At 55.8% G+C, this 20,339-nt stretch overlaps 1 protein-coding gene across 1 annotated transcript in view; it reads right to left on the reverse strand.

Moving 5' to 3' along the window:
- Positions 1 to 1,524: 1,524 nt before the first annotated feature.
- Positions 1,525 to 20,339, reverse strand: part of HCN4 (hyperpolarization activated cyclic nucleotide gated potassium channel 4) — a 41,240-nt gene continuing 22,425 nt past the window's right edge. Inside the window, exons 3-9 of the mRNA XM_029952271.1 lie at positions 18,801 to 19,224; positions 9,898 to 10,059; positions 7,641 to 7,859; positions 4,057 to 4,203; positions 3,716 to 3,956; positions 3,260 to 3,424; positions 1,525 to 3,152 (exon numbers count right to left, since the gene is read on the reverse strand). Coding sequence (XP_029808131.1) covers positions 1,696 to 3,152; positions 3,260 to 3,424; positions 3,716 to 3,956; positions 4,057 to 4,203; positions 7,641 to 7,859; positions 9,898 to 10,059; positions 18,801 to 19,224 — 2,815 coding nt within the window. The 3' untranslated portion in view covers positions 1,525 to 1,695. The remainder of the gene's footprint in view (positions 3,153 to 3,259; positions 3,425 to 3,715; positions 3,957 to 4,056; positions 4,204 to 7,640; positions 7,860 to 9,897; positions 10,060 to 18,800; positions 19,225 to 20,339) is intronic.

Consider the following 20,339-nt stretch of genomic DNA (forward strand, 5'->3'; position numbering starts at 1 on the left):
TGACACTCCCCTTCTCTTCCCTTTCCTTCCTTTTTCCTTTCTTCCCTCTAACACTTCCATCTCTCAAGGCCTGGCTCAAGTCCACCACTGGCCACAGGAGGCCCCTCAGGAGGCCCAGGCACATCCTGTGTCCTGAGATCATAAGGTCCTGGTGCTCTCAGCCAAAGCTCTCTGGGCTCTCACCATAGCTTGTTGGAGCAATGGCTGGGCACATGAGGGAACAGAGGAAACATGGTTTCTTGAGCACCTACTATGGTGGGTGCCAGGCACTGGGCTGGGCATTTCACATCTACTACTTTTCTCATCTGGTCCTTATAGGTCCTTGTGAGGCAATACCATGATTATTCCCATCTTATAAATGAAGTACTAGACTCAGAAAGGTCAGACAACTTGCCCAAAGTCATTACAGCTAAGGTGCAGGACTGGGATTCGAACCCAGGTCTGATTGCTTCCAAAATCTGGTCTCTTTCCACAGCACTACACTTGGGAGTCTCACTCAGACCCGCTCAACAGCTGCTTATGGAAGGTACATAGGATTTGGCCATAGGCAGGTGTGGATTTAAACCTCAGATCAGTCCTGGCTCTGCCACAGGATTCTGGAAAAATTACCCCCAAACTCAGTTTCCTCATCTGGAAAATGGGGAGAAGCAAAGTACCTACCTCATGGTCTTTGTGAAATTGAGGAGGTTAACGTGTGTAAAGTGCTAAACCAGTGCTTGGCACAGAGCAGACTCAATAAATAGAAGTTCTCATCACCTCCCACTGTACAGATGGAAAAACTGAGGGCCACGGAGGTGACAGGATGTGCTTGAGGCCCCACAGAGAAGGAGGAGTCTTCTGCCTCCATGTGGTGAGAGGTTGGGCCAGGACTGGATTTGAGACCAGAGATGGGGAGAAAGGGAGCCTGCTGAGAGGTCCTGGGGTCCTCTTCCCTGAGGACTGCAAAGAACACTTCCCCCAGACCCTGTGGTGCCCAGCCTGAGGGCCACGGCATGTGCTGGATGTAAGGTGACCTGGGTGTCCTGGCAACATGGGGTTAAAATGTGCACACACGTGAGTGGCTATCTACATGGCTCTACAGAGCGCTACATAGCTATACATATACACATTTTACATACATATACATATACATGTTCATATACATATCTTGCTAAGTTTGCAGTAGAAAAAATGCTAGACTTTCAGGGCCCTGGCCCCATTTTGTCTCAAGGACTCAGGTGACTGAGGCTCCCCAGGAACACAGCCAAGGGCAACCCCTTTCTGGGGGAAACAAGATGACCCCCGCAGAATGGGGCTCCAAGTTCACAGCTAGGGGGCTAGTGGTGACTGTTGCCCTAAAACAAATACAACAACAGATCTGCTCTAAGAACCCCAAACATAGGTCACCCCCCACCCCACCAGGCCCCAGAGACCCCACTTGCCTTCTGCTGGCTTTTGCCTTTTGGGCCCTGCCTGCCTCCCTCCCCCCCTCCCTCCCTCTAGTGCTGAGTATTAAAATAGTCTATAAAAGCAAGTGACCAAAAATCTATAGCTCTAAGAATACCTGGTTATTTTCTGCTGTCTTGTTTTTCTGGTGTGGGTTTTTTTTTTTAATGATAAGTATTATTGTTATTGGTATATCTCCTAATCACAGTTAAACCTGAAGGAAGAAAGAAGGGAGAAAAAAGGAGAGAAGAGGGAAGGAGGGGCCCCAGCTCATAGATTGGACGGCAGTTTGGAGCGCACCGGCTCGGACCTGGCCCCAGGTTCCCTCTGGGGGGCAGCAGTCAGAGGGTGGCCCCCAGGAGAGGCGGCTCTTGCCCCAAACAAAGAAAGAGGGGGTGGCAAAGAACCTGAGGATGTCTTCCGAGGCAGGGTGACATGCTGGCCGGGGACGGCACCATAGGGCCTCCCCGGAGGACCGAGGCCCCCACTGCCCCCGCTGGCGCCGCCAGCTCTGGGGACCAGCGGGAAGGCAGCCATGGACTCCCCGGAGGAGTGTGGAGAGGCTCTGCGGAGAGTCTGCGCCCCGTCCTGGGGCAGGGCCGGCTGAGAGGCGGAGATGAGCTTGAGGTCCTGGGTGAGGCGGCCTGGGGTGAGCGGTGGCGTGCCCCGGCGCTGGGGGACCTGGGGGGCCGGGGGGCTGGATGCGGGCGGCAGGAGCAAGGAACCGTGGGAGCCCGAGGCCCGAGGCGGGGCACTTGGGAAAGTTCTCGGGGGGCCTGGGCTGTGGCCCGGGGGGCTGAGACCTCCACGAGGGGTAAAGGCTACCGGAGAAGCGCCCCCGGAGGCCCCGGCCACGAAGCACGGCCGCTCCGGTTGCCGCGGGGGCGTCTCTGGTGTACTTGGTGGGCCGGCGGCCAGACCTGGGGACAGCTCCCCGGGGGGCTGGCCCAGCTGCCCGGGGCTGGACGACGGGGACCTGGAGGAGGGCGGGGGCGGCAGGAAGTGCTCCAGGAGTCCCAGGCCGCCCCGGGCCCCCGGCAGCGGCGGCGGCGGCGGCTGGTTGGCCTGCGGCGAGCGGGCGCCGGGCTGCAGCGGGGTGAGCAGCGGAGAGTCGGACGAGGACAGGGAGCCGCCCAGCGCCTTATGGAAGTGCCCGAAGCCGGCGGCGGTGGCGGTAGGGGCGGCCGCGGAGGCGGACGGCGTGGGAGCCGGCGAGGAGCCGCCGAGCCCGGGGGGCGGGGAAGAGCTGGACGAGGGCAGGAGGGGACTCAGCCCGGCGGGCGCGGAGAATCCGGCCAGCTGCTGGATGTGGAACGAGGAGGAGGACGGCGTGTCCACCTGCGACGGGCTGCTGGCGGGCGAGGCGGAGCCCAGCGCCGACGGGATCAGGGACTGCAGCCGCTTCAGGTGCCTGGGCGTCTGCCCCGCCCCGAGGGGGCCGGGAGGAGGGCGGAAGATGGCAGCGGGCAGGCGCGGGTGGTGGGTGAGCGCGATGGCCACCGAGGTGGTGGCCGCGGCGGCCTGCAGAGGCGCCTGGATCAGCGGGGTCCAGATGACCGGCGTGGGGGTCGGGGTGGCCGAGGCGGCGGCCTGGACTCGGTGAGCGCAGTGGGCCATCTCGCGGTCGTGCTGCACGATCTGCTGGATGATCTCATTCTCCTGGTAGTTGAAGACGCCTGAGTTGAGGTCGTGCTGGACTTTGTGGAGGAGGATGGAGTTCTTCTTGCCTGGACGGCAGAACAAGAGCAGGGGCTCAGGGCCAGAGGTGGGGGAGGGGGGGTTGGGGAGTGGGATGGTCCCACCAGCTCAGCCACCCTCCTGCCCGGCCCCTCACCAATGCGGTCCAAGCGGTCCAGGGCCACTGTCTCGAAGGCCCGCCGCATCATGGGGTACTCCTCCAGCACCTCGTTGAAGTTGTCCACGCTCAGTGAGTAGAGGCGGCAGTAGGTGTCAGCCCTCACACTGGCTGTGCGCCGGCCCCGAGTCAGCAGGCAGATCTCTACCAGGACAGCAGGAGTGGGGGAGGGAGCTTGACGGGGCCTCCTGCTAGACCCTGACCTGGGTCCCCACTGTCTGCTAGAGAAGCTTGGCAGTCACAAGACTCCATCCCCAGCTGTGACCACACTAGGATGTGCCCAAGTGGGTGCCAGGCTCTTCCAGTTCCAGGAACCCCTATACTGGGCCATAGACACCCACCTCCAGGCAGTGGTCATGAGGGGCTCCAAGCATCATCCTTGGTGTCTCTCCTGTCCATTCCCCTGTCTCCCCCAGGGCTCCCCAGCCGCCTCACCTCCAAAGTAGGAGCCATCTGCCAGCTTGGTCTCCTTGTTGCCCTTGGTGAGCACACTGACCACACCATGCTGGATGAAGTACATCTTCTTGCCAATGGTGCCTTCGCGGATGATGTAGTCCCCTGGCTGGAAGACCTCGAAGCGCAGCTTCGTCAGCATGGATGTCACAAAGTTAGGATCTGCATTGGCAAACAGCGGCATGGAGGCCACCAGCTTCCGGCAGTTAAAGTTGATGATCTCCTGCTCTCCAGACAGGGTGGATGGGGAGAGAGAGAGAGAGTGTGAGGGAGCCACCCAGCAGGAAGGAAGCTCCCTTCCCAGCCACCCCCACGCTGCTCACCTCCCTCAGTGGCTCACTCAGCTCGCCCAGGATGCTCTCCTCGTCGAACATCTTGCCCTGATAGCGGTGCTCATAGTAGTCGTGGATGCGCTGTCGGGTGTCAGGCGGGAGCTTGTGGAAGGACATGTACTGCTCCACCTGCTTGTACTGAGTCCGGGAAGAGAGGGAGAGGGCGTCACCTCCTGATCAGCCTTGGTCCTGCTGGGGACCAAAGCTGGCACTGACCCTGGGGGCCTTCTTGGCTGTCCCTGGCTCCGTGAGATGGAGATCCTTGGTGTGGGTGTGCCCCAAACAATGGTCATGACTCCCAGCTGCTTGGGTTAGGGTAGGAGCTCCATCAGCGTGTTCAATACTATGGAGATGGCCGGGGCCAGTAGGGACTCTCCAAAGCCCAGTTACAGGCCAAAAGACCAGGAAATCAATCAAGTTTCCTCTGCACATGGGTCTTCTGTGTGTCATGCTGTGGACCAGGAAGCCTCAATGACCCTGGAAGGAGCTCTTTCCCACCAGTGGTAACACTGGCATAGGCAGCAGGGCTGGGCTGCAACAGGTTAGGGCGACCGGAGGCTCAGTCAGGATGCCTGACCCATCATATGGACGGCATCCAAATGTGGCCAGCTGGATCCAAGTCATTTTGTTGAAGAGTGACTCTAGCCCACAAGAGGGCCAGGGTAGAGCAAGGTCCTTAATCAGAGGTGAGGGAGAAGAGATTTGTGAACCTAAGTACCCAGGGCTCAAACTAATAAGACATGCTCTGCCGACCCAGGGGTGACAGATGGGTGCTGCTGCAGCCATCCCAGGACTGTGGGCAGGGAGTAGAGGTCCACAGGAGCACGGGAGACAGAAACAGATTAGGCAATTAATAAATTTTTCCCACACTGAGATGTCAGGGAAGTTTCTCTGCCCCAGGAACAAGCAGAATAGTGGAGCCTGTTCTCAACATTAGTACTTCCAAGAGGTGCAAGGGGGTGGGGGGGGGGGAGAGGACACAGTGTGGCTATAGACAGATGCCAAGAGACAACTGAGAGCTGGAGATGAAGTTTCCCAACATTCTTCCAGCCACGCTGTCTGCTCAAAGTTGTGTCCAGCCCCAGAGGACAGAACAGCTTGAGCTGTATCTTAGAGCATTCCCCATGCCTAGAGAATCAATAGTGGTGAAAAGGCAAGGTCTGGAGACAGGGATGGAGTTGGAAGGTTGCTAAAGCAGTCCATGTGAGAGCTAGTAGTGGGGATCAAGGGGAGGTAATACATTTCAGAGAGACTGATGGGAGAATCCTATTGGAGAGCCATTAGCTAAAGAACAAAATAAAGACAACTCTCAAATGGAAAGCCACGAGAGGCTTGACACTGCCCTAAAATGAACCCTGGTGCTTTTTCTAAACTATCCCTGATTGTAGTCCCGGACTGAACCCCCATCCTGGCCACACACTGGGCTTCAGCCTAGTCACACATTTGACCCTGATCCTGGTCACACACTGGGCTCTGGCCCTGGTCATGCACTGAAATCTGACCCTAGTCACACACCGGGCCCTGATGCTGGCCCACATGGATTCCTCACCTGGCCCCGGACTGAGCCCTGGCTTTTCCTTCCCCTTCCCAGCCCCCTCATTCCTAACCCAGACCTCTGCTCTAATCAGGCTGATTTCTCTCCCATCCATCTACATACTTTGATGCTGCTCATCATGGCCACTGGCCTAGAATTCTACTCTTCTACCTTCTCCTTCCTCTGCCTCCCCAAACTGGCCCTCCCACCCTGCCCGGGCTCTGCAGGCTCTCCCAAACTTTCCCTTTGGCAGCATGGAACCTGAGCCACCATCTCTCGGTCACCCCACCAAGGGACAGCACCTGGAGCAGGCAGACAGCCAGTTAATCAATACATATTGAGCCCTGTTATGTGCCAGACACTGCGAATTCAATGGGGATGGACAGACCTGGGTCCTGCCCTCATGGAGCCACAGGCTGGGTAGGGAAGAGCAGACATTAAACAACTGATCACACATATTAATGAAATAATGGCAGGCATGCCAAGTGTGGTGAAAGGGAACCAGAGGGCTTGGTGGGGTCATATGATGGTCAGGTGAAAAGGAGAGAGGAGCGTTCCAGACTAGCGTCTGTGCCAAGGCCCTGTGGCAAGACACGTGTAGGACTATCGTGTGGCTGGAATAGAGGGCTATGGGCCCATTGGCATGATCTGGGCATGAGAAGGGCAGGGGCCAGGGGTGCCTGGACGGCTTAGTTGGTTAAGCGTCCAGCTCTTGATTTTGGTTCAGGTCATGGGATGAGCCTGCATCAGGCTCTGTGCTGCCTGCTTGGGATTCTCTCTTTCCCTCCCTCTCTACCCCTCCCCCCACACTTGCACTCTCTCTTTTCCTCACTCTCTCAAAAATAAAATAAATAGGGGGGTCTGGGTGGCTCAGTTGGTTAGGTATCTGACTTTGGCTCAGGTCATGATTTAACGCTTTGTGGGTTCAAGCCCCGCGTCACACTCTGTCCTGACAGCTCGGAGCCTGGAGCTGGCTTCAGATTCTTTGTCTTCCTCTCTCTCTGCCCCTCCCCTGCTTGTGCTTGTTCTCTCTCAAAAATAAATAACATTTAAAATAAATAAATAAATAAATAAATAAATAAACATATAAAAAAAACCCCAAAAAACAAAACCAAGGGCAGGGGCCAGCTTATGCTCCTTTAATGCCAGGCTGAGGAAACATACCTCAGAGTTTCTGGGCACCTAGAAATAATGTGAAGACTCTAACGAGTTTTCAGCAGGGTGATATGATCAGCTTACAAGTTTTAAATGCCTGCTCTATCTGTCATGTAGAAAAATGGAGTAGAAGCTAGCAGATGGAGCCCACTTGGCCAATAAACATTGAAGAGCTTGCTCTGTGCTAACACAGTCTTAGTGGTTGGCATGTACTACTCACTCCTCATAAACTCCATGACATGACTGACGCCTTCTAATGTCCTCATCTTACAGATGAGCAAATGGGGCCCAGAGACGCAAAGTGAAAAGCCCACGCTCCATGGACAGCTGGTTATATCATTTGGGCCCCACTGCACAGAGGTGGCCGTAGCGCATGGTGGTGGGGTTGGCACCTAGGAGGATGGAAGACACGGAGGAGCAGAGAGCAAGGCCTGAGCCACCAGGGACTCATTGTGTGATGACTGAGAAAACATGCCAGCCAAGGTGAGTGGCAGAATCGGCCAGAGAGGGAGTAGGGCAGCCGGGAGTGTGTGGTTGCAGAAACCAAGTGTGAAGCCAAGGAGAGAGTGATAACTGTCTAGTCCCACTGACGAGCTGAGCAAGACGAGGACCCAAAGGAGCTATTGCCCTGAGCCACACAGAGGGCACTGGTGAATGTCAATTTAACGGGCCGAGATACAGATTCGGCAACCAGAAACAAGGTGGCAGTTTGTTTATTGTAGGAATTTGTTCCACAGAAAGGAGGCAGACCACGAAAAGTTAGCAGCCGAAGCCAGATGATGGCAGAGGACAGAACACGTCGGGGGCTGCCCGCCTGTGCTCCCTGGGAACCGACGGTCAGCTTCTCCTGCAAGTGCCCAGGATGGACCACAGCTTTCTGACCTACCTTTTCCTGGTACTGACGCCGGGAGGAGTCCAGGGACTGGATGAGGGCGGTGGCATGGCCGATGAACATGGCATAGCAGGTGGCGCCCACAATCATGCTGAGCATGGTGAGCCAGACGTCCGACATGCCCACGGGTGCCTGCCGTCCATACCCAATGCAAAGCATGTGGCTCATGGCCTTGAAGAGGGCATAGGAATACTGCTTTCCCCAGGAGTTGTTCTGTGGACAGACAGAGGGGTGGGTAGTGAATGGCCCGCCCTCTCATTAGCACCTAGAAAGATCCCTGCCACCTTCCACCCGTCAACCTAACTCCCAGTGTCTGAGCCCTGGGCTTCCAACTGGCTGTTGGCTGAAAGCTTTGGGTGAAGGACAGGAAGTCCACAATGGTAACCTGTGGTGACAGTGAGTCCCCGACTTGGGTCTATCTCTTGCTATGGGGGAGAGAGATCAGACTGGCAGCCTTAGCAAAGGGAAGAGAGCCAGCCTCTCAGCCCCCATGGGGCAGCCTGGAGCCCCTCCCCCACCCAGCAGCCAAAGGCTCCAGGCTGAGCCACCCTGCTGTCCTCTGCTTGCTGAAATAGCTCTGTCCCCCCACCAAACCACTCTCAGGTGAAGCCCATTTCCCCACTGACCTCAATTATGAAACCAGATACGCTTCCCCTGGGGGGACAAGCTCTGGCAGCCTGAGCCAAAAACACTGTCCTCGTTTTGGGTGAGCGAGGTTTAGGCGCCACAGAGCTAACTCACCTCCTGGGTGAGCCCCGCCAGAATCGGTCCAGGGCTGAGGCCACTAGTTATCCTCCCCCACTGGGAGGTGGACTGTCTGGAACACACAATGCTTGGGGGCAGGAGGAGGGAGAAAGGGAGCGAGCATGGCTCCTGGCTATTTTTGTCTCCAAAGCCAGTCAGTGTCTCAAGGAAGTCTCTGTGTGGGAACGTTGGGTGCAGAAGGGCCATCTCCTGAATTTAGTGCATGTGTGGGCCTGTCACCCTCACATGGAGGGAACTGTCCCCAGAGAGGAAGCTGCCAGCACCTGCCACCTCCCAGCGCCTCCCTGTTCACACAGGGGTGTGTTAGCAATGGGGTGCACAACCTAGTGCGGAACCCACAGAGCCCCGAGCCCCAAACCCTTCCGCAGTCACCCAGCACCTGGAGAAAGGCACAGGAGCCGCGTGCCATGTTCAAGGTCATTCAGAAGATCTTCAGCAAAGGTGAGCTGGTCTGGTGGCTCTCAGTCCAGACCAGGTTGGGAGGTCAGGTCAGTGGGGCTGATCCAGGGCTGCTGGCCTGTGCTCCCAGACATCTGGGGAACTGGGGTGGCCCCAGCTGCCTCTTAGTCGGGGCTTCTGGCCTTACAGTGGAACCTCTGGGGACCCGGAAATTCAATCCATATGGCTGATTCATTTACACTTACTTAGCTCATCAAAAGGCTGTTTTGTAAAGGCCTATTTGATGCTGAAAGATGCCTCAGGGTCTCTTTCACCTCTTCCAAGCTGGTTTTTCCTCCCCCAGGGCCCTAGGGATTTGCCAAGAGACCAAACCAGACTGGAGGAGGGCCGCAGGGGTTCACCAGACCCGCAGAAATGCTCACAGGTCCAGGGGGTCCTCACTCCACCTGGTGCCCAATCTGTCCATGGGAGGCTGGGGGACTCCATGCTATGGCTTCCCAGCCCCAACTCCATCTTCCCTCACCCACCGCAGGGGTGGTGGGAGGGAGGCAGTAAGCCCTCCCGCCTGAGGACCCCACCTGTGAGCAGCAGGTGTGTATCTTCGGGGTGGGGGGTAGGGAACAGCCCAACTCAGCTGCTGGAGCAGAAGGAGGAGGCCCTGTGTGATCAGGGAGTCTGGGCACTGCCAACAGTGCCCCTCATAGATTTCTCTTTCCTTGGGCCCAGCTTTGAGGACTGGTCTGCCTCTGGGGAGCAGACATAGGATGGAAGCCCCCAGCCTGGCTTTGCCACACTTGATATAGTCTGAGAAAGGCCAAGGCTTTGTCTCCCTGGGTGAAATCAGGGCAAACACGAGGCTCTCAGCTGTGCTGGAGGCTGTAAGAAGGCACAGGGCACTGCACGCAGCCCAGAGCTCAGGGACTGACCTATACTGGCCAGAGCCAAGCTCCCTTAGGCACCAGGCTGGCACCGCAGGATCCTAGGGCAGGGGCTCAGGAATCCCAGGCTGCAGACCTACTCTGCCCACCGGTGCCTTGCTGGCTCCCCTCTTCCCAACGCCCAGCGGGAGGGCTGCCCGCACGCTCACCACCATGTTGTTGATGGACACCCAGCAGTCGTCGGGGAAGTCCTGCAGCATGGGCACCAGGAACTGCAGGCAGCCGTCCCAGTGGCAGAGCAGGAGCATCATGCCGATGAGATTCACTATGCGCACCACAGCGCTGGCCAGGTCGTAGGTCATGTGGAAGATCTGCAGGCAAAGGGAAGAAGTTGGCCTGGGTAGGTGGGTGGTCGGGAGGGGTCTCAGCCCCGCCCTGCAGCTGCCTGTGGGCGCCGCTCCATGCGGACCTGGCAGAGCATCAGGCTGGGTGCAGGTGCAGGCGCTGGCAAGGGTGGGAAGGTGTCAGACCAGGCGCCGGAAGCACATGGCAGGCGGCAAGGCCCCAGAGGGACGCCTCTTGGCTCACGGGGGCCTCCCACGGGAAGTCCAGCCATCCAGGCCGGATTTGTGAAGGGAGGGCACCTGGTGCCCCATGGAGCCCCAAAGCGCACAGAGAAGCTGCTTCATCTGCTTGCTTGGGCCGTGAGGACAACAGAGAGAGAGCCAGCGCCAGCGTGAGCCTCCTCCGGGGACCACAGTTTGTAGTCACACCAGGGGCATAGCGTTTCCCTAAATCTGCCACTAGACTCCGAGGACCTTCCAGGGGCAGTGAGCTCATCCACGGAACTGAAGGAGAAGCAGCACAGACACACAGGCTCCAAGTTCACACAGACCTTGATCCCAGGCCCACTTCTACCCCATTCCTTGCTGCGTGACCTTGAGAAAGTCCCTGAAACTCTGAACATATCTCCTCATCTGGAAAATGGCAATCAAAATTCTTACCTGGATGGATTGTCAAAAGGATTAAATTATACATACAAAGTGCTTGGAGCTGGCTATAGAAGTGTTCTATAAATTGCAAACCATTATTAATTGATAAGTTGTTAATAATTAATCTTAATGATTAGTTAATATGTAGTCGTAGTAATGCTCTCCCGTATCGTTTAATAAAGCACAGCCCCTCCGTGTCTGACTCTGGATTTCAGCTCAGGTCATGATCTCATGATTCGTGGGTTCAAGCCCCTCATCGGGCTCTGTGCTAAAGATGTGGAGCCTACTTGGGATTCCCTCTCTCTCCCTCTCCCACTCATTCTCTCTCTACCCACCCTCTCTCTCAAAAAATAAATATAATTTTAAAAATAAAACCAAAATTAAATATAGTACAGTCCCCTCAACCCCAGCCCAGTGGCACCCGTGGCTTCTAGAGAGAGCCTGAGCATAGCTGGGCAGGGCCAGGGTGGGCACATCAGCCCGGCATCCCTGCCCACCACCCTCCTTCCAGAGCTGCTGCCACGTCTGGTTTCCCCAGGGCTCAGCATGCTGACAGGGCAGTAAGGGGACGGAGAGATGGAAGGAAGTCTAAAGGGAGGTCTCAGGAGATTCTGGCCTTGCCTCTGGCCTGGGAGACTCTGGGGCAGCATGGGGTAGACTTTGGTAGCTGGTGGCAGGATATTCTGATACACGTGACCTCAGTTTCCCCTTCTGAAACGTGGGCCTAGTTTGGGTCCACATTCTGAAAAGCCGAACATGAATCCTACTTGTCCATCACCTCCAGAGCTGCGCCCGCCGGTGGCCCCCTGAGTGGCAGGACTCTGGATATATTCCAGCTGAAAGGCTCTGGAGCTTTTTCAGGGTGAAGTAGACCTTGGCAAGGCTGGTGGAGGACATTGCTGCAACGCCCCCATGGCCCCAGTGACAGAGAGACAAAAACACCACATATGAGTGTGGGCGCAGTCACCACCTCATTTAAACTCACCCTTTGCTGAAAATATCATTAATCCACTTTACACCAAGGCTCGGAGAAGTGAAGGGATTTGCAAAAGTCATGGCGGCCGAAGAAGGAGCACATCTGAAGCCAGGGCTGGCCGCAGATGATTAGATTGGCCCAGGGAGGGAGGATGGTTTTCAGTAGTTCTGTTTTGCAGGTGAGACAACTCAAACCCGAAGTGGCTGGGTGATGTCACACCCGCGGGACCCAGGGCTGGCTGGAACATGCCAGCACGTCGCCTCCGCAGCCCAGGGCACAGGCCAATGCCGCAGACAGAGCTGTGTGCCGCAGCCTAGCCCCACTGGGGCCCCAAACCAGCCCAGGGATGTCAGCGTGCTGGCTCCCCACCAAACCGATCCATTAGTGTGAGGAGTGGCAGGCACTGGCAACCCGTCAGGAGCAGCACGGGACTGGGGTCTGGGACGAGGAGCAGGCCTGAGCGTGACACCAGTGCCTCTGGCCATCTTCTGTCCACTGCCAGCTGTGCCCTGGGGCCTGCATCTGAGCCAAGGAAACTCCTCAGTCCCTCCCGCCATCCCCAGCAGCTCCTGAGTACCAGCACCCCATCCGGGGCTCTGAGGGGAAATCCCCCTCCCTGCTCTTCAGTGCTGAGGTGACCACAACCACTCTGTGACCTTGGGCAAGTCACTGACCTTTCAAAGTCTCAGTTGACCAGGATGCTACCAGCTCTCCAGACTCAGAGGATGGGGATGGCAAGTGACACGGGACCATCCAGTCTCAGAAATGGCCAGCACCTGCCCTCACGTCTCACCACATCCCAGCCTCCCCTCAGCTAAGATGAGCCGGGCATCTGCACCCCATTTCTCAAGGTTGCTGGAGAAATTAAACTGGCTAAGAAAGTCCTCTGGGCCCTGAACACAACCAGGGTGGGGTCATTGTTATGAAGCTCCTTCATTTCCCAGCTGCCACAGACTGGATGTTTGTGTCCCCTTCAAATTCCTATGTAGAAGTCCGGATCCCCACTGTGAGGGCATTAGGAGGCGGGGCCTTGCGAAGGTGATGAAAGCTGTTAAGGTGGCCGCCCCATGAATGGGGTCAGGGCCCTTAGAAGAAGAGACCACGAGAAGGAGGATCTCTCCCCTCCAGGTGAGGACATAGCAAGAAGGTAACCAGCCGCAAACCAGGATGAGGACCTTAGGCAGAACCCGACCCGCTGGCACCCTGGGCCACTGTTCCAGCCTCCAGAACTTGGGAGAAATCACTGTGTTGTTTCAGCCCCTGAGCCTGCAGCTGTTATGACAGCGTGAGCTGGATCGCACGCCTATGGCATGGAATACCATGCAGTATAGGCTGCCGAGTATAGTACATGCTATAGTTTGTAGCATATAATCCAGGACTTGGGCCGAAGGAAGCCTCGGACCCCTTTTAGAAAGCGTGCCACGGGCGCCTGGGTGGCTCAGTTGGTTAGGCCGCCAACTCTTGATTTCAGCTCCGGTCATGATCTCACGGTCACGGGATCAGGTCCCACACTGGGCTCCACGATTCTCTCTCCCTCTGCCCCTCCCCCACTTCGTCTTCTTCTCCCTCCCTCTCTCTCTCTCAAAAAAGAAAGAAAAAGGAAGAAAAAGAAAGAAGAAAGAAGAACAAAAAGAAAAAAAGAAGAGAAAAAGGAAAAGAAAAGAAAAAAAGAAAGCATCCAAGACTAGGGCAGCCCCCGAAAACTGCTCCTCTCCATGAATCACTCTGGGCCGTAGAGGCAGAAGGATCAGGGTTGGCACATTTTTATGCAATACTTTCTTTTTCTTTGGCATCATCTATGTTTTTTGTTCCTTCGTAGCTACTTTTCTTCCAGGATCAGGTGCCCGTCTAGCTCCGACCTTATCGTGACCTTAGGATGAGTATGGCAGAACGCATGGCAGGGTCTCAGGAACTGAGAAGTGCTTAGTGACAAGCATGAAGGGGACGATGACCGTGATGGGCATGACTGCGACCAGGGCTGCCGCGAGTGTACACAGTGGGATTTGGGAAAGGCCCCACTCAGGGCAGGGGCAGCCCACGGAGACTCTGCCTCTGACTTTGCAGAAAGAAAATGGTGCCTTTTCCTGCGGGTGGGCACAGAGCGTGGTGGCGGTGGTGGTGGCGGTGGTGGCGGCAGTGGTGGTGGTGCTGGTGTCGGGCCTAAGAAGCATGTGGATGCAGGAGGAGGGGAGGGAGGGTGCTGGGAAGCAATGGGAGGGTGGAAGCTGTCAGTGGTGGCGAGAGTGCTGTGGCTGACTATGGCTTCCTGCCAGAGTTGGGTGGGGGGCACATCCATTCAGGCTAGGAGGGCACCCCAGGTGGTGAGGTCGCTTGCCGCCAACACTGCGGCACCCAGGTGTGGTTGCTGAGAGTGAGGCTGGACGTTGCTGGGAGAGGCTGCTAAACACTTGCGTGTCCCTGCTGTGGGCTGGAGCCACAGGCCACCCGCAAGTCAGCTGCGCTACACAAATATTTGTTTTGCTCTTTATACCTCATTAAAACCCCCTTTTACGATGTTGGTTCTGACCGCGGGGGGGTGAGTACTTCATTTCCAGGCCCTGCAAGGCTCGCTGGGATGGGCAGCCTAGGCAGCTTGCTCTCTGTGCCCCTCATGGCACTTGGGGGAGGCTCCGTATCTTTGGGGCCACAGTGTGGAGACAGAGAGACATGTCCTCCACCTTGGCCAAGTACCTTCTCTGCTCTGAGCCTGTTTCCTCATCTGTGCAATGGGTCACTGTCAGCTCTCACTGTCTTGGGGATCAGGAGAGACGATGTCCACAGCTGTACACAGTAGGTACTAAATGCACGTTGGTTCCTTTCCTTCTCTCTCTGCCCCAGCCTTGAAAGAGTTGATTTCTCAGTTCTGGGGAGAGACCAGAAACTGGAGTTTCTGCCAAGGCCTCTTCTTGGGGGCCTGGTTGAGTTCCCTCCCATGGACTCGCTTTCTCCTTAGGGAAAAAAGAACAACTTCTCCTTGTGTCTCAGGGACCAGTGGCCACACTGAGGTCAGCAAGCCCAGCCCCGAGAGGAGGCTGTGTATCCCTGGAAGAGCCTGGAGGTGCCCAAACAGGGTCACACTGAGTCCCTTCCTCTGGGCCCCACAGAGAGAGGGCCAAACCCCTGCCCCTAGGACCACTCCTTGATTCTGGGAGATAGAAAAATTGAGGCCCACGGAAGAGGAGACTCAACAGGAGGCTCGTTCTTGGCCCGGGCTCATGCCTCCAGCCTTCCTCCTACGGTTTCCCAGCTCCCGAGGGCAAGAAGAGGATTCTGGGATGGGTCGCTGGGGTGCTGGGCCTTCAGGGGAACATCCGGAGGGGGGGCGACCAAGGTTTCTAACAATAGCCTCCGTGCCTGTAACAAGCTCACACCTCAGGGAGGGAAGAGGCTTGGCTGGGAGAGGCTCGGGAGGAGGATGCTGACCTAGATCGCCTGGGATGGAGGCAGAGGCTGGCGTCCTCTGAGAGGGTGGCTGACACCTGCCGAGACCCTCCGCCTACTCTAACTCCCAACACCTGCTAATGACACTGGAGGACTCTCTGATGGGGGGCTGAGGCCTGGGGGTCAGGAGTCTGGCATCTCACAGCTCCACCAGAGGCTATTTCCTCTTCACAGGTGGCTGCCATTCTAGGCCCCACCGGGGGCCGTGACCATGTCCTTAGCATCAGCTAACATGATCCTTGCCAAGGGAGGCTGGAGTGGGGACCAAGCTCCAACCTCCTAGAACCATCAGAGCGCACCTGACAGTTGGGGAAAGTGAGGCCTAGAAAAGGAAAGAGAGTCTCATATGGAGTTAGGGGAGGAGAGAGGGCAGGGTTTTCTCTAATAAATACCTCCTTTCCCATGTTTCATGTAGATCTGGGACCTCAAGGGTCTCCCTGCTGTTGCCTCCAGGCCAAGTTGAGGCTAGAAGCCCCAGGGCTGGGGCAGGCTATTGAGGATGTGGAGACAGGGTTTCTGGGACCAGCTGGGAAAACCCAATTCAATCCCCGGGGTCCAACGGGAGCCCTTGGTTAGGCGGTTCGCCTGACAGAAGCCAGCTCAAAGCAATTTCCTCCCCAGCTGGTAGGCAAGATAACGGTGTATGTGGAGGGGGTGGGGAGTCATCCACCTGGCCTCCCGGGATCTCCCTTCCCGCCCACGAGATTGAGTACCAAGTCTAGTTCAGAGCCCTGACCTGAGGCCTCCTGGGGCCTCTGTCTGCCCCAGGGAAGGACCAAGGCAAGAGCCTGCCTGACCAGTTTTGGATAGCCCAGAGGGAGGCCAGGCCAGAGAGGCAGTAGGGACAGAAGCCCTGGACAGAGCTCCCGAGATGTGTGATGCAGGGAGAGTAAAAGAAGCACTCCATTTCTATTCCCAGGCTCACCCTGCTAAGCCATTGGCAATTCTGCCAGTCCTCCCCAAATAGCACAGCCCTCGGGGCCCCGGCATAAGGAAAAAGCAAGGATGGCTCCCGGGGGCTGGGACCTGGAGACATGAACCAACGCCAGAGAAGGAAAAGAGTGGCTATTTCTCTGCTTTTAATGACAGTCTAGCTGTAAGTTCAAGACCAAAGGGTGGGGTGTGGTGGTGTTTTAGAGACTGAGTGAACCAACATGGTCTAGTATTTCTACTTGGACGAGCCTGTCAGGGCATTCTAGGAAACATGCCTCCATTCTTCCTCCACAGCCACTCAGAGGAACCCCAGCCACCCCCCCCCAACACATACACTGTTCCCTCTTGGGCCTGCACTCAGGTCTGCATGCCAACATCTCTCTGCGGCTGGATGTCCCATAGTTACTTCAAACCTGACCTGTCACACAGAACTCTCACCCCACCCCTCGACCCGCTCTGCTGCCTGCCTTCCCAATCTCAGCTGGGAGTCATCCCTCACAGAGGGACAGATAACAGAATCAAAGTCACCCTGCATTCAGGTGACCTAAGAACTCAGGGAGTGGATGGAACCCAGAGTCACACGGCCCAGGTGCAAAATCCTAATGCTGGGGCAGCTGGCTTTGCTGACCCTTGTCCTCACTGACAAAGAGGAATAATAAACCCTGCCTGGCCCGCCTTGGCAGCTCGGTGTGAGGAGCCAATAAGATAAGGATAAAAAGTATTTGAGAAAAGCAAAGCCCCCAGAGACGTATAGACAGTTACTAAGACAAATGATTGGAGAGGGGCATTTATCAGACAGTTCACCAGGCTTCATGCTAAGCATCTGATAAATATCATCCCCTTTAATTCTCAAGACAATTCCATGAGGATTAGACCCACTTTGCAGATAAAAGACTGAGGCTCAGGGAGGCGAGGTGGCACCGAGGTCACATAGCTGGGCAGTGTGGAGTCGGGATCTTCATTCAGGTCTCACGGGGTAAAGCCTGTGGCCATCCATTGCACCAGACAGCGACTTCTAATTGCTGGGAGTCAAGAGAGCTAACCGGGTTCTGCTCCAGCTCTCCCAGATGCCTGCTGCATGACCTTGGGCAAGTCACTGCCCCTCCTCTGTCAGCAGGAATAATGCAAACTTTCCTAGGTAAAGAATATTTCTGCCACGCAGTGATGCTGCCAGGCCAGTGTAGGCACGTCTGCAGCACAGCTGTTCATGATACCCCTTACCTGAATCTGCCGGTGCCCCAACCATCAGCCATGTGTGTTATTTGCCCAGGGCCCAGGCTGCTGCCGGGGTGGGGTGGGGGCTTTGTGTCCTGACCATAGGAACTTCTGCCCGACAAAGCAAAAGGGTCCTGGAGACCGGAAGACCAGCCTCGAGCCTCGGCAAGAAATGTGCCTCTGTAGAAGGTTCCCCAGGCTACAGCCTGCTCCAGACCCCAAGCTGGGCAGCCTCACAGAGTATGCCTACCTCTGCCCTGGCACGTCCAGGCTGGCCTGCCCGCCGCCGCTCCCAAAAGGTGTAAGGCGGATAGTGGCAGACACAGACAGAAGTGCTCGCAAGGTCACCTGCTTTTCCTCAAACGCCAGCCCACAGCCCTCCTCTTGTCCTTCCCACAGATGACTGCATTCAGCCCAAGGGTGAGTTAGGATTGTTCAGAATGGTGTTTTTTTTACACCCAGTCCTTTTGCAATTTTTTAGTTTCTGTAGCTAGTGCTCTGCCTACAGCCCTAGCTAGGATCCCTTTACAGTTTGTGCGCATACAACTCCAGCCTCCTCCTCGGGTGCGGTTCACTCCCTACAGCTAGCACCTGCGGCTCTTGGTCAGCGGCCTGCCCCAGGATGCTGGAAGCCGCTTCATCGGCCAGCCCTGAGCGCAGGAAGTGCCCTGAACCAATGACAGCAATGCAAGGGGATATGAAAACTCCAGCTTCTCTGCCCTGACTGGGACAACTCCAAGGTGTGAGGGATGAAGTGTGAGGTGCGCTGTCCCCAGAGGTCCCCGTGGGACTTGGCTTGGTGTCACCCTTGTTTGGCTTCCTTCCCTCTTTCGTGTATCCCTCTTCCTTAGTCCCTCACCAGATGATTCCTGGAAACACTCCCCACCTCAACCCACTGAGAAAAAAGCCACGTTCATGCAAATCCTCACCTGAGGGTCTGCTCCAGAAGAATTTCCAGGATACCTAATAGAGTTGCCTACAATTTGCACAAAAATCCAGATTTCTGCTTCTCGGGATCAACCTGTAATTCTACCAACCCTGGGCCCTTTCTCACCTGGCAACCAGTGTCTAGAGCAGAGTCGAGGCAGAAGGAAAATGTATTCTCCAGTTTTCCCCAGTCTACCACACTCTCTACTGCCTTCAGCTGGCCCTTTTCACCCATTTGCATTCCCTTTCTGGCCACTGCCAGCTCATGAGTTTGCATTCCCAATGGTTAACAGGCTCTGGAATCCAGGTTCACCAATTATTGATTCTGGGACTTCATATAAATCCCTTAAACTTACTGCCTCTCAGTTTCCTTATGTAAAAAATGATGTAAATATGATACCCTCTACACTTGTTAGAGACTTCAATGGGATACTCCCTGTAAAATGAGTTTCACAATATCTAGCACATAAGAGGTCAACAAATTAACTAATATTTGTCTTCTTGGAGTAGATGTGCCTGCTACAATGTGACAGCCCAAAACCAACTATCTGAGATTACCTGGGGGCCCCTTACTCCCTCTGGGGGTAAGATTCCCCCTCCCCCAAGATGTTTGGGTCTGACCACTCACCTCTTCCCACTGATGAATATATCGAATGAGGCGGGAGAGACGCAAGAGGCGCAGAAGGCTGAGGATCTTGGTGAAGCGGACAATGCGCAAGGCCCGAGCAGTCTTATAGACCTCGGAGTCAATGCGTGTCTCCACGATAAGGAAAATGTAGTCCACAGGGATGGAGGAGATGAAATCCACCACAAACCAGCTTTTAAGGTACTTCATCTTAATCCGCTGTGGGTCCAGGATGATCTCTGTGTTGTCCTCCACCACGATCCCCGTGCGGAAGTTGAGGACCAAGTCGATGAGGAAGAACGTGTCTGACACCACATTGAAGACGATCCAGGGTGTGGTGTTCTCATCCTTGAAGAAGGTGATGCCCACAGGAATGATGATTAGGTTTCCAACCATCAGCAGCAGCATGGTCAGGTCCCAGTAAAATCTGCCCAGAGACACAGGGGTCAGTTGCCAGGAGGACAGACAGAATGAGTTACGGACTCCAGGAGAAAACTCCGAGGGACAGCAAACGTGAAAGAGGGAAGTCTCGGGAGGTTCTGAGTCACTGGGTCTGAAATGCACATGGGTACCAGGGCAAGATATGGAGATTGGCATAGAAAGGCTCTTCCTTCACTAAGGATACCCTCTGCCTGCCCCTCTGTCTGCTCCCCTCTCCAATTCCCCCTCCTCAGTGGGAGTCAGGCTGAAAACCAAACCAAACAATGATATCCAGAAAGAAGTGTGAAGCTATTTTAGCAGCAGGAGTAGCTCATCCCACAACACCCGAGGTTCAGGCTAAGCTGCTCCATCCTCCCTGAGGGTCACCTGTGGTCTGAGACAGGCTGGCAGGCAGACATGCTACAGACCGTGACAAGAGAGCAGGGGAGGTCCAGACACACAGCAGGAGCCTGGGTGGCAGGACGCCTGGGATCCAGTCCCAGCTCTGTCACTGACATGCTGTGTGATATCAAGCAGGTGGCCTCCCGCTCTGGGCCGAAGTTTCCTCACTGTGCAATCAGGGTTGGAGCCTCAATACTTCAACACTCTGTCCTAAAAATCTGAACTGGCCCTCACCCATGCTGGCTTTCTGCTCCCCCTCCCCTGTAGTCTATTTCCTATTGCCAGAAAATTTCTGGCCATCTCTCTCCCCCAGAGGTTTCCATTCTAACACAGGGTTAGGGAAGGACAGTGAAATATTCAAGGGCAGGAAGTGTTAATAAGGGGATTTCAGGCACCAGAGAGGTGCCACTCGATGCAATAGAGTAAGATCAGTGGGGACTTTAGAGTATCATTTGTCCTAAGGCGTCAAAGCAACTGCAAGTGTTTCCTGAGGCAGGTATGGAGGGCCCCTCAGGGTGAAGCCACCTGGCTAAGCAGGAACCCCTCTGGAGTGTGCAAGACAGCATAGGTAGGCACAGACCCATGTCCAGAAGGTATGACCAATCAATCCCAGGGACCTTGCCTGAGTACCGGGCACCCTAGGGCTGGCCCCAAGATCTAACACTTGCACTGAACAGCTATTTCCCTCTGCTATTAATTTAGACAGTTTCACGATGACAG

This window comes from Suricata suricatta, chromosome 9 (assembly GCF_006229205.1).
Source record: "Suricata suricatta isolate VVHF042 chromosome 9, meerkat_22Aug2017_6uvM2_HiC, whole genome shotgun sequence".
Classification (NCBI taxonomy): Eukaryota; Metazoa; Chordata; class Mammalia; order Carnivora; family Herpestidae; genus Suricata; species Suricata suricatta.